The sequence below is a fragment of the Magallana gigas genome, chromosome 6 (assembly GCF_963853765.1).
Source record: "Magallana gigas chromosome 6, xbMagGiga1.1, whole genome shotgun sequence".
Taxonomy (NCBI): Eukaryota; Metazoa; Mollusca; class Bivalvia; order Ostreida; family Ostreidae; genus Magallana; species Magallana gigas.
The window spans coordinates 8,550,979-8,566,144 of NC_088858.1; the positions used below are offsets into that span (position 1 = coordinate 8,550,979).

The following is a 15,166-nucleotide window of genomic DNA, read 5'->3' on the forward strand; positions in this document are numbered from 1 at the left end:
TTGCAATGAGAATAAAACATATTTACGATTTATTCCACGTTTAAGTTACATGCGTAAAGAAAAAAATCAATAGGATGTTATTAATCTGTAAATACAATTGAGTATTCCAAATTTCAATAAGCCGTAAATCAGGTATTTGCAGTCATTTTCTCTTGGTCAAATACCGATATACATGTGTTCGACATCATTTCTAGAATATAATACTGATTTGAAAGTCGGTAACAGTTTTGAAAACGTTTGTCTGAGTGACAATCAATTTAGGTGTTGGCTAGATATTTGTACTGCGTACACGGAGCATGTTTTTTGTAACAAGGATTGTTTAGTTTATATTGTCTATTCATAAAATGTATTTCGATACGTAACACTTGGTGTGGGGCCGTGAAGCCGCATAATATCTAATGGTATTTTGGAATTTCGTATGTACATACATTCATACTTACCTGACCTGACCGAGGTACAACACTGTTTATTACCTGTACCAAATGTTTGGTCATGATCCCTTTATCACGTGATCATTGTGACAGGAGAAAGATTTAAAAATCAATTTGTTGACAGTTTACCGATATGTCCTCGTTTGTAAACTCGGATTTTGTACATGTACTTATCCATATGTATTTTTGACGAAGAAAATAAAGCAGCTACAGGTTATCGCGTTAGCTCAGTTCCTGCAATTTCATACATTCAATGTTTTCATGACAAATAGTCTATTAGCAGATGGTTTGAGATACCGTTTTACCTGTATTTGTGTACATCAAATGCGGAATAGTTTAGGTACATGTTTTACATTTTGCAAAGTCTATTGGTCATAATTTTAACTGATACAACCAAAGCATACGTATCCCATTTTTCGACTTATATCATACTAGTACAAGTTCGGTGAATTCGCTCCTGTAACATCTGAACAATTACCTTTTCAACCACTGCGATCGCTACGCAATCGTCTGTACCGGTCACAAATACACATATATGTATTCTAGCTTTTTAAAAGGTACCATTTACTTCTCTCTCTCTCAGTACTTTGATTTCAACTCTCGAGTGATTTTTTTCGTCAATGAGACTTTCCCATATACGTTGTACGATGCATTAAAAGAAAAAAAAATTCCAGTTTTTGTACACTTTGGGTTTAATTCTCTAATATTATAAAAACGTTAAGTTTCAATATCGTCTATTTTTTAGCTTTGCAATCTCCTAGGCATATATCCATCAGATATCGAAAAATCTTATTTTCATGTTTTTAGCTTATACGCATGTACTTGTTGACAGGGTCCTTTGGTAACACGGCTGTTATTTCCAACTTATCTGATAGAGCCAATAGTCCACACAGGCTTGGCCCTGTCGTACAGTGAGGGTGTTTGTTAGTGTGGAGCTCCCGTACTCGTCACTTCTATGTTGCTACTTTGTTAATCGTCAGGAAGCTTGTAGACTTCATGCGCGGATCCAGAAAATTTTTCCAGGGGGGGTCCGAAGGATAATTGTGTTTGCCGGGGGGGGGGGGGGGGGGTCCGAGGCATATTTTCGCGATAATTTTACTATGTAAATTTAATAAATTTTCATTTTCCAGGGGGGGTCGGGACCCCCCGACCCCCCCCCCCCCCCCCTAGATCCGCGCATGGACTTAACCGGTAGTTTGCAACGATACGATAGTTCTTCTCAATATTCATTTGTAAATGACAATAAAATTATTTTTGTAGATAACATTTTCGTAGTTGTTAGTGTTTTTGCTATTATAATATGTTTGTTTATCAGTCACATCATAGTGCATTAACATATTGTTATGTAAAGACAACATACATTGGTTGGTTCGCTGAAAGCATTACATACTATGCTCAGTTCAGATTTATTATTGGCATCGGCGGTGGATATCATACTGTCTGGGTCAATCAATGACCTCGTAGTAGACAAATTTTATCAGCGTAGTTTTTGCATCGGCTAAGTGGAATAAATGTATCATAAAGATTTTATTCTTTCCGTTGCATCTTAATTTCTTCACCGTAAGTACTGTGTAATGCATGTCGATAATTGACAAGAAACGCACTCGTGAAATGCTTTCATTCAAGTTCAACTACGGGAGTAAATACATTATATTGTCCATAGTTATGGTCTATCTTTTACTATCAGGCACACGCAACTCTAAATAACCAATAATTCACCTGTAATATATAACCATAATGAAAAAAAAATAATGAGGTTTTTTTCAGCTTGAAAAAACCCCCAAAAGTTTTAGAAGTCTTGATTATAACTCTTGTAAAGTTTAACAAATGCAGCATAGATCACCCTTTTTAAATTATTTTGCAATTTTACCAACAATAAAATGATAATGTGGTTATCCATTCAAATATTTTCTTTATTCTTGTTTTTCATTTTCCCTCTCAAAACATACTGCAGTTTAAAAGTGTATTTACATAATCTGAAGTGATTTATCTCAAATATTGATTTGATTAGAGAAAAATTAAGTTGAGATAAAGTCAATTTATGTCAAGATTTAAAAAAATTAATATAAAAATTAAGATAAAAATAAATCTTCATTTTTGACGTTATAACCTTAATAATAACGTTTTGGTTTCGGTTTTTACTTTATCAATAAAAACCTTCACCAATTTATTACAAGATTTGTCAATGCGCTAAGTACCCTACCTAAACGGACATGCATGGAAATCTTTGTCTTTAAGAATTCCGATTTAAACAAAAACTATTATGAAAAATTTTCACATGAAAAAAGAAAGTGCATTGGCATAAAAGGCGAATTATTTATTGAATTGTTCATTCAGTCGACACATTGGAAAGCTTGCTATGTTCTCTAATTGCATATTCAAAATTATGCGATTTTACCATTATTTACTGAACAACCCTTTAGCTAGATTATATCTAATAAATATCTAATAAAATTAATTCATACTCCAATATTAGCATAACTTCCATGGCCATGACAATTTTCAGGAAAAAAATCCTTCAAGTTAAATTAATATATATGGTAGCGGAATATCTCTTCCCGAATTACTTTTTTCCATATTCCAAGCATCATTGATTCATTCTTTTAGCATACATATAATCGTGTACTTTGATAGTTTCACAAGGGTCGATATTTGAATAATGATAAATCACATTTGTTTCCCGTCTACCAGCATATAGCCACTGTATTAAATAATGAATTATTTTGTATAATTCTAACACATTCACGAACATAAATACATCCATATAATCTAAAAAAAACCAGAATGGCTAAAAATCTATTTTCCTTTCCTTTTTTCAGAATATACAACTTTAAAAAAATAAAATGGAATAATTACTAACGTTGTAAGTACACGTTGGCGTGGCGTTCTGCCTGAGAACTGCATTGAAACATCGCAGCCAATGTTAAAGAGGCGGTCCCAGTATCCAGCGATTGATTATTGGGCTCTTCCTTCGCGTTCCGCCGAAGAATTATTAATACTACCGTTAATTTGTATGAATGGTGATTTCTTTTTTTTTTTTCTTTTTTTTTTTTAGAAATGACTTATTGAAAACTATGGGTCACGTGACCAAGAGATACACACCTTCGATAATTTGCTGCAACATCGTAGGTATATATTCTTATATAAATTGAAAACGATGGGAATTCGAAGCAGAGAGACACTACAGTTTGTGTCTTTAATTTATTCATTTCTCACTTTAAAAGTTCGAAAGTTCCTAAAAGGATATTTTCCGAGTACAAAATTTGGACATTATATTGCGTGGTCACGGATAAATTGACAGCAGATCGGCGTAGTTTGTGACCAGTATTACAAATTTACATCCCCGGACAACATAAATTAAGAGGAACCATGCACAATCATCATAGTGTCACTGTCCACTATCTGAAGAAGGTAAGATCCTCATTAATCTGTGTTGATAATCGTACTGATTTTTTGATTTTTATTGTATGAAAGAACTGTAAGGTTTTATTTGAGTAATTGAAAATAAATTGCGATCCTAATAATTCTTTGAATAGCTTTCACATCGTCATTCTCAAACTATTTCTAAAAAGTGGTTGAATTTTAAAAAAAAAAGGGGAAATTAAAAAATAGATTCATGAAAAATTTGTTTTTATATTCAGATAAGCTTTGTGAACGCTGCATTATATTGTTTTAAGTTTTTTAAGAGCAGAAAGAAATATCTCTAGAAATTTTTTTTGCCAGATATCATTAGAAGATATTTTTTTCGTGTGTTTTATCAATGAAATACAATGACAGCTGAATTATTCGTCTCTCTGAAGGTGTCTAGACCATTAAGGAATGCAAACAATGCATTTTAAGTGAAGGTTGGGGGGGGGGGGGGAGTTTTGCGGAAGAGTCAAGGAAAGTTCGAAAATAACGCATATCTTGCAAACTTTTTGTCCATATGATTAAATTACGAACTATCTTTGCCTGTGGGTGATATGTATTCTATTTAGAAACATTAAAAACCAATTGATTTCTCGACTGATTTCCAAGGCCAAGAATTTGAAACATTAACCTATATTTACGGGTGATTATCTTGTATAAAGCAGGTGGAACCACTAGGTCATTCCAGTAAAATATCGCAAAGAGAGAAAAAAATCTAGTGTATTTCCTAAAGTTAGTGGAGCAAATGAATTAAAATTTTTGACGCATACTTGGTTTCCATCCCGAGCCAGACGGAATATTGGCATTAGAGTTTGTAGGTTGGTAGATACGGAGGTCAGAAGCTAAAGAAGTTAGGCCACGTTTGTTTACAATGAATTACGCGTAATCTAAAACACTGCTCATCGCTCCTCAATCAACCGGTATATAGCGCAACTGACCGAATTCTGACATTTTTTTCGTATACAAACCACTGGAGAAAAGTTAACTTTGATTATAACGGTGTATCCCACAAACTATACTTACAACTATGAAAAAACCAAAGTTTTTTATTCATTGAAATTAATTCACATACCTGAAGAAAAAACCCACAATATTTGAAGACTGGAGGGAAAAAATAAATCCTGAAACTAGTTCTGTTCAGAGTCCGTGCATTCTTTTTGTTTTTAGTAGATCATAGTTTCTGCATTTATGTGACAATCAATTAAAACAGAAATAGATCAAAAGAAATCAGAACCAATTTCTTTCACTGTTTACAAACAGAATTACAGCTTTGTTCAACAAAAAATCTTTTAATTCGTATAATCCTCGCTAGAATCAGCTAAATGTTAGAGCTTATCTTGTGCTATTTTCCGTTCATTAGATTGAGACTGAGCTTAATATTTGTTCGATTCTCCTACAATCACCAAGGCCAGCGCCCCCTGTACCGCCGAGGGGGACGGCTAGCTAATACGTCACATGTACCATTCACAGCTCTGATTGATAAATGTTGACAAAGATAAATAGCACAGCTCAAATCTTCCAATAAAACTAGTTGAGATAATCTGTATCAAAGTTAGATAAACTTGGTATTTCCTTTCAAATACTAACCCCCACACATTTAATACTCGCAATGCGCATATAATTAATATTAATTGAACTTCAAGTATTTGAAACGCATCATAATTTTTCTTTTTATTTCATTTCCAGCATACTGTCGTCAACATGAAAGAATTGATTGACAGCACCGTCAAGTGGAAGTGGCTGACCTTCCTATTTTCACTTTCAACTTTCATCTTTATGTTCTTATGCGTATCAATATGGATAATCAAAGATCAAGAAATAGATACCTTTAGCGCAAATTATGGCACTTGTCCGGCAGAAGAGTTAGAAGAATCAGAGATTTGGGAGACAGTGGAAAGAGCACATGGCAGTGTTTTGGATACACTGTCAAAAGAAGAGATTAATTTGGTTGTCGACTATCTCCACGACAAAATGAACTTAAAGCACCCCAAAGAAGCACAAATCGACCAAAGTTTTATTCATGCTATTGAGGTTCATACTCCAAGAAAAAGTGAAGTAATAGACTTTTGGGATAACAATGGCCCCAAGCCAAAAAGAGAGGCTAAGGTTTTTATAATGCATGGGGATCAAAACCCACCATTTATTGGAGAATACATTGTCGGTCCCCTTCCAAATATCACATATGCAGAAATAATTAACACAACTGCACGGACGACAAAAGTTCCTTATATATATAGGCCATTCTCCAGTTTTGAGTTCATGGCGATATACAGATACGTTATAGGCCGAGTTGCCAAAGAGGCTCACCAAGTACTTGTTGAAAGTTACAACGCAACCCCGTTTAATTGTGGCAATCAGTGTTTGCGGTTTTCGATGACTCCAATATCCAGCGGCTACCTTCCCGAAGGTACGAGGAAGTCGTGGTTTTGGTTTGCTCATAACGTTGAGTTCTACACCCTGCACCCTCTAGATTTTCAGTTTTTAGTAGACATGACCTCGAGCGACCCCAAAGAGTGGAGAATTTTAGATGTATGGTATGCAAATCAGTTATTTGAATCGCTGTCTGTTTTCCTAAAAGCGTACTCTTGTCAGCAAATAAATAAAACCAGAATTCCGTTCCCTACAGGAGAAGAAAGGACATTTAGTTCACTTGAAATGAGAGAGAACCAATTCCCTAAAAACGGTAGACGGCCGCCGCGGCAATTCTACCCCGACGGCCCTCGATTTGAAGTAAATGGAAACTCAATTAAATATATGACTTGGGACTTGAAATACAAAATGTCGACTACGAATGGCCTGCAGCTTTTCGACATTAAATTTGATTCGGAGAGAATTATATACGAATTAAGCATGCAGGAAGTAACAGTCTTGTATTCAGGTTTCAGTCCGACCAACCGGATGTTGTACTACGCCGACAGCGCCGGTCTGTTCGGGACTCGTTCTCGGGGTTTAGTCCCAAGCGTTGACTGTCCCGAAAATGCCGAGTTTATCCACTCTTACCTGTACTCAGCCAACGAGAATGGTCATCGCACGTATGAAAACGCTTTTTGTGTTTTTGAGCACAATGCAAACTATCCTCTACGACGTCACCGGGCGTACGGACGCTCCGGCGCTTTTTACGGTGGAATGGTTAACTCTGTACTCGTTGTAAGAACTATTATGAGTGTCATTAACTATGACTATGTGTTTGATTACATGTTCTACCAAAACGGAATGGTTGAGATCCGGGTTCTGCTGACCGGTTATTTAGGAACCTCGTTCTACGTCCCGCAAGAAGAAAATTACGGCGCGCATGTGCGAAAAACTGTCATAGCTGGACTTCATAATCATCTTTTTAATTTCAAGGTTGATCTCGATATCAAAGGAACTAGGAATATATTTGAAACTCTCGATATCAAGATGGAGAACAAGACTGACCCTTGGTATGGTCATCACCATGTTCAGAATGCGTACGATCGAAATATTCGACGAACGGAGAAAGACGCTGCCTACAAGTATAACTTTGACACCCCCAAGTATTTGCTGATGTCCAACATAGGAAAACACACACCTCAAAATGTCAGACGGTCTTACAGAATTAAACCATCTGGAATGTCAAAACTTCTTCTTCCCGAGAATTACGGATTTAGCCGCTCCATATCGTGGGCACGCTACCAAGTGGCCATTACCAAACAGAAAGACTGGGAGGAATCCAGCAGCTCTATCTTTACTATGTGGGATGCCAAAAAGCCGGTAGTCAACTTCCAGTCATACATAGATGACGATGACGATATAGTCAATGAGGTACGCTTATTGGCTGTGATATTTATATTGAACTTAATCCAATGCAACGTTCCTTTTTAATTGATAAATATAAATTAGCATTGAAACACTTTAAATAAATTAAATGCTAATAATTTTTTTAATTTTTGCAATAGCACCTTATTGTATATTTCCTTATTTTTCAGGATTTGGTAGCCTGGGTAACACTAGGAAGTCAACACCTGCCACAAACGGAGAACCTCCCAAACACCCTGACGGCGGGGGGAGCGCTTTCTCTCTTTCTTAGCCCGTTCAATTATTTTGACGAAGACCCGTCAATGAGGTCTAAGGACTCAGTACGCATAACTCCAAAGGATCCGGAAAAACCGACAGAGGGAGCCAATGTGGAAAGACATCACAAATATACCCACCACTGCAGTCCGATTCCAAAGTACCCGGATGTTCATATGTCAAAAAATAGTACTACTGTGTTCACATAAAGAACGCGGATATTCTAGGAGAAAAGTGATATTTGAATGGCAGCATTCTACCGACTTGTTTTCAATTTCATGTTTTAAAAATATTGTTCCATGCTACGTTTTTGTTTGTTTTTATTCAAAGTTTAATTATGAATTTTTCGTTATCTTGTTATCTGAAAAATCCGAAACTTGAGCCAACACATGCTGGGAAAACCTTACTATTTATGATATGTGGGTGTCGTGTATTTATGAATTAAGGGTTGGGAATGAGAAAGAGTGTGTAAACAGTTGGTCGGTTTTTATCTCAATGTGCAAATATCAAGTGACTCAGCCCCGGAATTGTCTTTGAATTATCCAATTGGCGTAATTCATAAAGCTTAACAAACCGTCCATTCTGGTCTCGCTGAGGCACGGCGCGGATATGATTTCTTGGGTTATTGCTTTGAGCGTTAAATTGCTGCTTGATGTCAATAGCGCAAATAGAAACGTATCCCGGCCAATTTTTGAACGAATGTTAAGTATACATGATTGTAGAGATAAGGAGAAGTGTGGATTGTATGTTTTTCTTGAATTATCAAGCGATAAATTGTGAATACTTGTTAAATTATATATTTCTATTGTCTTTGTGAAAACGGGCCAATTGTGTTTTGTTTTAATTGTGGTCATGACTTGTGTATCTGTTATACATGTACGATATTTGTATACCTAAATTAATCAGAAAACTGAAGTATGACTGTTTATTCATATGTATGTTATTTTATTATAAAAAAAACCAAAATGAAATATACAAAACAAAAAACCAATAAAAATGAAAATCTCCAAACTGATTAAGTTTCATTTTTTTTCCTCGGGATTGGTTGTTGCTTGGTTTTTTGGACATTTTATGCTCTTTCTTTTGTCTATTAAATGCATTTGTCGGCAAATCGAACACTCCCAAAGAGAAAGTAACGGAAACCAGGCACTAGTCCAATCCCAGGGCATTAGTAAACCCGAGTCTGCCGAATCTATACCGCACGGTGAATGGGACAAACTCAGAAAGGGGTCACTTCTCTACAAGGCCATTTATTCTTTACTAGATTTTGCCTTGAGAAAATACTATTTATCCTTGCTGCTGCTATCTATCTTCGCCATGTTGGAAGCGCAAGATTTTTTGTAATTAAACCGATAGAGCTTAATCTCGATATAAGTGTCATTTCTACAAATGCAATTTTTTCTTTGACCGACTTTAAGCATTTTTCTTTTTACTCTATTGTATTGTGTGAAATCGGTTAATTGGGTTTAAGGCCAATCACTCGCTATCTGGGAATCAGCGTCTCCAATAATCTTGGACGTTCCCATGTCAATAATTAGAGATTAACTCGTCGTCATTGCTGGTAACGTTGATAAACAAGTAGTCGTACTGTTGTGAGAATATCTGTACTGCTAAATGTCAATGCTCATCCAACAAAATACTAAATTGATAATTTATTTATTCTCTCTCACTCTCTTTCTCTGTCCGAAAATTAAAGATACATAAAATTCATCATATCTAATCGAATATAATTTCAAGTGCAGCCACATTGAAATTTTCTATTAAATTGGCCTTGGTATACAAAAAATCCAGTTAAACATAATATTATCGTGATTGCTTCAAGACTGTCTGGGGTTCAATAAACATACAGGCTGACAGCCTGATCGGTATGTACTTCAAGTTTCGGTGTAAAGCACCTAAGCCCCAGACACAAACTTTTGACCTGGCCTGTCGGCATATAATTTTCAAAGGTCAAATGCCACAACTTACGCAAGATTGCAGTGTAGTAAAACATTGATTTGAAGTCGATTAATCCACAGGATGGACACAAAATAACAATAAATTTGTGCTGAAATTGCAATTAATCTCGCCTGAATAAATGTCATCTCTAATTGACTTTTTCCACAATTTTATTTTTTTCTTCGTTAATCAGCCTGATGTAGGTCACTATACGACAGTTGTAGTGAAAGAACTGACAGCACACGAGAAAACAGCACGAAACCCGGAGTACGCACGGTTTATTAGAATGTAGACGTCTTTTATTATGACACTGGATTCAGTGGGAGTAAGTTTGATCATTTCTCGGTGCGTAGTTTACGTGTAACTTTGGACAAGAATCTCGTTAATCAGTTCTACGTGTGAAGTAACATTTACATTGATCGACGAACACTCAACTTTTATTGGTCCATCTGAGTCGAAGACTCAGTGAGCTCTCCTAATCAAAATGTGTCCGTTGTCTGTCGTCGTAAGCTTTTCATCTTCTCCAGAACCACTGGAACCTGACATAAAGCATTATTGGGTAAAAGGGATCAAGTTTGTTCAAATGAACGCTACTTTAAAAGGGAAGATAATTAAGAAATTATTATTAATTTTTTTTTAAATCTTCTCAAAAACCATTTGGTCAGAAAAACTGTAACTTGTATGAATGCATCATCAGTTAGTTGTTCAAATCATGACCCCCGGGGTTTAGGTTGGGGCCACAATGGGGGGGGGGGGGGAATTATTTCATAGGAATAGATTGAAAAAAATCTTTGAAAATATTCCTCGCAAAAGCAATGGGATTCGAAGTCGAATTTTTTCATAGAAATATGTAGGTATAGAAAATATTTTAAAAATTTTGTTCCTAAAACCCACTGGCCCAAAAAGCTGCAACTTGTGTATAGATTCAATTTTGTGCAGATTATGATCTCCGGGGGTAGGGTCTGGCCACAATTGGGGGGATCGAAATTTTACAAGGAATCTATTGAAAAAAAATTCTAAAAATCTTGTTCTGATAAATCATTTAATCAGAAAAACTGAATCCTGTGTAAAAGCACAGGTTGCTGAGATAAAAGTTTTTACAAAATAAGAATGAAGTCACAAAAGGGGGGGGGGGTAATGGGAATAGAGATAATTTTCTCATAAATACTGAAACAACAAAAGAACCTAGTTATTTAACATAAAGACATGTCGATAAAAGTCCGAAGATTTTTTTTAACTTTTTGAGCAAGGTCCTCTGTACTTAATTGTCAAGCTATTCTAAATTTGGTACTGTAATGCTGAATTGATCAGCTAGAGTTACGGCTATTCTTGCTCAGGCGAGCGATGTGGCCCATAGGCCTCTTTTTATATTTTTTTTAAAAATCAGAAACAGTACTTTCCGGGGTTGATAAGAAAAATTGTTCCCTTTTTTGTGTTTGATCATTTGGTCAAATAAAGTACTTTAAATTCAAACTTTGACTACTAGTGGTGAGACATTATCCGTAATACTATCATGACCCATATGTAATACTTGTGTTTGTCGTACATCATTGATGCTTTAGTCTGGTGTGCCCATGATTACTTGTTGATATACATTTTACCACTATTCATATGGGCAGCTTCTTTAATTAGAAAAGCAAGAAGGACATTGTTGGTAGTTACAAGACAGTTAGCGTTGTTTCTTTATTTTCTTTGGCTATTTTTGCTCACCGCGCGCAGTGTTCTTTGCCAGAAAAAAGAGAAAATATATAGCACGCGCAGACCTCTTCTTCCCATAGGTACTGATCTAAAATATGCATTTATACTTATTATATAAATTAAGAAGTCAAATCTATGAAGTGAAGTCTATATAAAAAACAAAATCTTCCTCATCTTTTACATCCTAAACTATACTGAAAAAAAAGTAAAAATTACCCACTTATCTAAACTTTTTTATGAATAACAAAAAAAATAAATAAAATTTAAACACAGACAATTACCTTAAACTCGGGATCAACCTGGAAACAGAATAAAAACGGATATAATGGTTTTACTGAATGAACACTGTCTGGGAGGGTTTCCCGCGTCGGATTGTAAGTATGTTTATCTACCCGAGGTGAGTACGGTCTAACGCATTTCAAAGCCTAGATAGTGAAGAAACAGCGTACAGCTCCGCTATAGATTCAGAAACTAAGGATGGGAATAATCCTTTATCAGCAAGCATCGTGAATTCGGTGTAAAAATCTGATGTCAAGTCTGCAAATTTGCTTTCCCTAGTCTAAAATCTTAAGAATTTCCGTCGATAAAATTAATTTGATGCAAATTTGTGGATGCTATCTGTAATCTTTCGATGATCATCCAAAAAATTTGCTTACAATGATCTGTACATGGTGTATTTTACAAAGTGCCATTCATGTTGTGTTTTTAGGACGAAAAAAATGCTTACGAAATACTAAAAAATTGTGAATTGGGAAAAACGACAGTTAAAGTGCTAGTCTACTTGTTTGGCAACATATTTAACTGTACGTAAATTTAACAAAAAATTGATGAGTGGGAGACCTAAGCAAACCGTTATACTGTATCTCGTATCTTTCTATCAAATTGTGGTGATCGTTTTTTTTAACTTTAATATCCTTCCTTTCTATCTTTTGGCGATTATAGTTTTTTCCCCGTAAACGTTGAAACCATTGAAATTGTTCAATCCTTACAATGAATATTACCCCTTTTTGTGTTAAAATGTTCTGAATACCCACTTTCCGGATCAATTCATTATACAAATCCTTCAATTTATTTATTTTATCAATTAAACATTTTGCAATATTTGATTGAAAAATCGATCATTTAATAAAATGGTCATTTTATTGGCGGATATGTGACTGCATTAACGTCTCCCAATGTTTTTATGCTTAACGATTGTCTGCATTGTGTTGTACTATATAGTAATTTATACCCGTGTATTTTTCTTTTGTAAATATGAGTATAATTTTCGTTTGCATTGATGTATATTGTACTGTTGTATGTTGTATAGATATTTTTATTTAATCACACTCAATCGTTGGACACCAAGGTCAATCTTGCTTCTCTTGAAGCAAGACCGACCGTGGGTTTGCGACGATGATCAAATTCATGCATATAAAGATCAGTCTACCATTCGTTTTGCTTTAATAAAAGAAATGTTCATTTTAATAAATGTATATATTGTACTGATATCCTATACCTTAAGGTGTAGTACTAGTCTATGAACTCGTTGGGCATGTTGTACATATGTACAGCTGTATACAGGTGAGTTCTATTGAAATACATTGTAAACATACAGATTACTTTGTTGGTGTATGCACCATGTTGTACTACTGTCTGAATCAGATGTATACCCATCTTCTTTATACATGTACTGTCGTATAGCAAATGCGGAGTAACTTTTAGAAACCTATTATTGCTAAAAAAGGAATCAGAGTTACTTACCTTTGAGAGCGACGATTGTTTATGATCGTCTATACTTTCAGGATGTTATTAAATACATTTTTTTTAAAAAGGAGGTTGGCACCTGAATTAATAGTAATGTCAATCATCTGAAAACCACTTGGATATAAAGATGGGGACCTAAAATGTTCATTTATTTTATTTGTGACCTATGTCACATGCCATTTTTTTTTTTTTAGAAATATGGGGCCCCAAACAAAAATGATAATTTTCCTAAAATTATTGCTGAAATTTGGCACAGAAATTGATTATTTGAAGAAATCAAACAAACGTTTATAGTTGGAACTATTATTTAGTTAGATTTCAATACAGTATGAAGCTGAACTCAGGTAGTGACTATAAAAGTAATATCTAAGTCAAATTAAAAAAACCCTAGCTATACTGGTGGCTTTATGTGCCAGTACATATAGCTGCAGGACTGTAGCTCCCGGTTTGAAAAAAATTCGGATGGACGACCTGGGAGCTACAGTGCCTCCCATAGTAAAAAACTGCAATTTACGGCGCACAAAAAAATGCGCTAGGTTTTGACTGATTAATCTCATCTACGATCACATTCTGTACAAATATTTAATCCCAAAAAATTCCTCGGACATTTTACTACAGATATCGTCACTTCACTTGCCTCTGATATTCTTTTAAACACCACCCCCAGCCCTGTCAATTAAAGTGGTGCATGTTTGTTTACATTTAAAAATGGCGACTCTCGATCTCGACGTAAATTAACATACTTCATTTTCCGAGGTCGGTTATCATGTTTAAGAGAAGGTCTGAGGCAAGTAAAGTGATGATATCAGTAGTAAATTTGCTGAAGAATTTTATGGTTCTAATTATTTTTACAGAATTTGTGTGAAAATAAGGTTAATAAGTCCAAACTTAGCGCAATTTTTTGTGCGCCGTAAATTGCAGTTTTTTACTATGGGAGGCACTGTAGCTCCCAGGTCGTCCATCCGAATTTTTTCAGACCGGGAGCTACAGTCCTGCAGCTACCAGTACATAATGAACTCAACAGCAGATGTAAAGATTGTCACACAATTTTAGAGTAATCAAATTATAACGCAAATAAAAAAAATGTAATAGAAATGTCATCATTCCAAAACTTTGCATACAAATAGACATACATTCAATGTCTCATGCAAAAGTAAAAAAAAATAGGGGTCACATCTCAAAAATTTGAGATATGGCATGAAATAAGCTAATTTTAAGCAAAAACTTGAGTAAGTTTTTTCTTGACTTCTATGAAAAATAAGCTGAATATGCAAAATTTTATCAAAAGAAATATCAAAATAGTGTTCAGATATGTTTTTCGGAACATTATAATGAATATATTGTAATACACAAACTCTTTGGAAGCTTGGTCTGCTGGAAAAATGAGGAAGCTAAAGTCATGATACCCTAAAACTATTGAGTTATGAAAATTGTTCATTTCCTTCTTGAAAACCTTTCGCCACAAAATATAGTCCTTTACTAAACTCTGTAAAAATGTTGTTTTTTTTAAAGAATTTTATTCCATATGGTTTATTTGGCATTGTTAAATACATATGTAAAATAGAACAAACATATGATACAGAATTTTCAAACTAGAGGTGACCCAAAATGGCTACCCAACCCTGAGGAGCGAACCTCTTTAAGAGGGCTGAACGGTCGAGGCCATTTTTAGACAGAACTGATCTCCTCTAGAAGAAGACTTCTTAATAAAGATATCGGAAAATCCTCGAATTTAAAAATGAAATTTATTGACTTATACACTTAATTCAAATTTTGTAACTTAACAAATCATTTTTAAAACTTTAAAGTAGGTCTGACGTGTAATTTGTTGACCATCCAGCCTCCTTAATGACAGAAAATATCAATTAAAATGAAATGTCTAAAATCTTCTTGTATAATTAGGAATCATGTTC

The 15,166-nt window shown here is 34.9% G+C and overlaps 1 protein-coding gene across 1 annotated transcript; it reads left to right on the forward strand.

Annotated features, from left to right (window-relative positions):
* The first annotated feature begins 3,587 nt into the window (after nucleotides 1-3,587).
* Nucleotides 3,588-8,871, forward strand: LOC105340107 (putative amine oxidase [copper-containing]). Its single transcript, XM_011445964.4, has 3 exons — nucleotides 3,588-3,842; nucleotides 5,526-7,622; nucleotides 7,787-8,871. Exons 1-3 carry the CDS (start codon nucleotides 3,801-3,803, stop codon nucleotides 8,078-8,080), a joined length of 2,433 nt encoding a protein of 810 aa, XP_011444266.3. The 5' UTR covers nucleotides 3,588-3,800; the 3' UTR covers nucleotides 8,081-8,871.
* The last annotated feature ends 6,295 nt before the right edge of the window (nucleotides 8,872-15,166 follow it).

Bases quoted from the DNA above. Each gene is read 5' to 3' on its own strand.
- LOC105340107 (XM_011445964.4), top strand. From the start codon at position 3,801: ATGCACAATCATCATAGTGTCACTGTCCACTATCTGAAGAAG. The intron at 3,843-5,525 runs GTAAGATCCTCA...TTTCATTTCCAG, and splicing joins CTGTCCACTATCTGAAGAAG to CATACTGTCGTCAACATGAA. The intron at 7,623-7,786 runs GTACGCTTATTG...CTTATTTTTCAG, and splicing joins ATGACGATATAGTCAATGAG to GATTTGGTAGCCTGGGTAAC.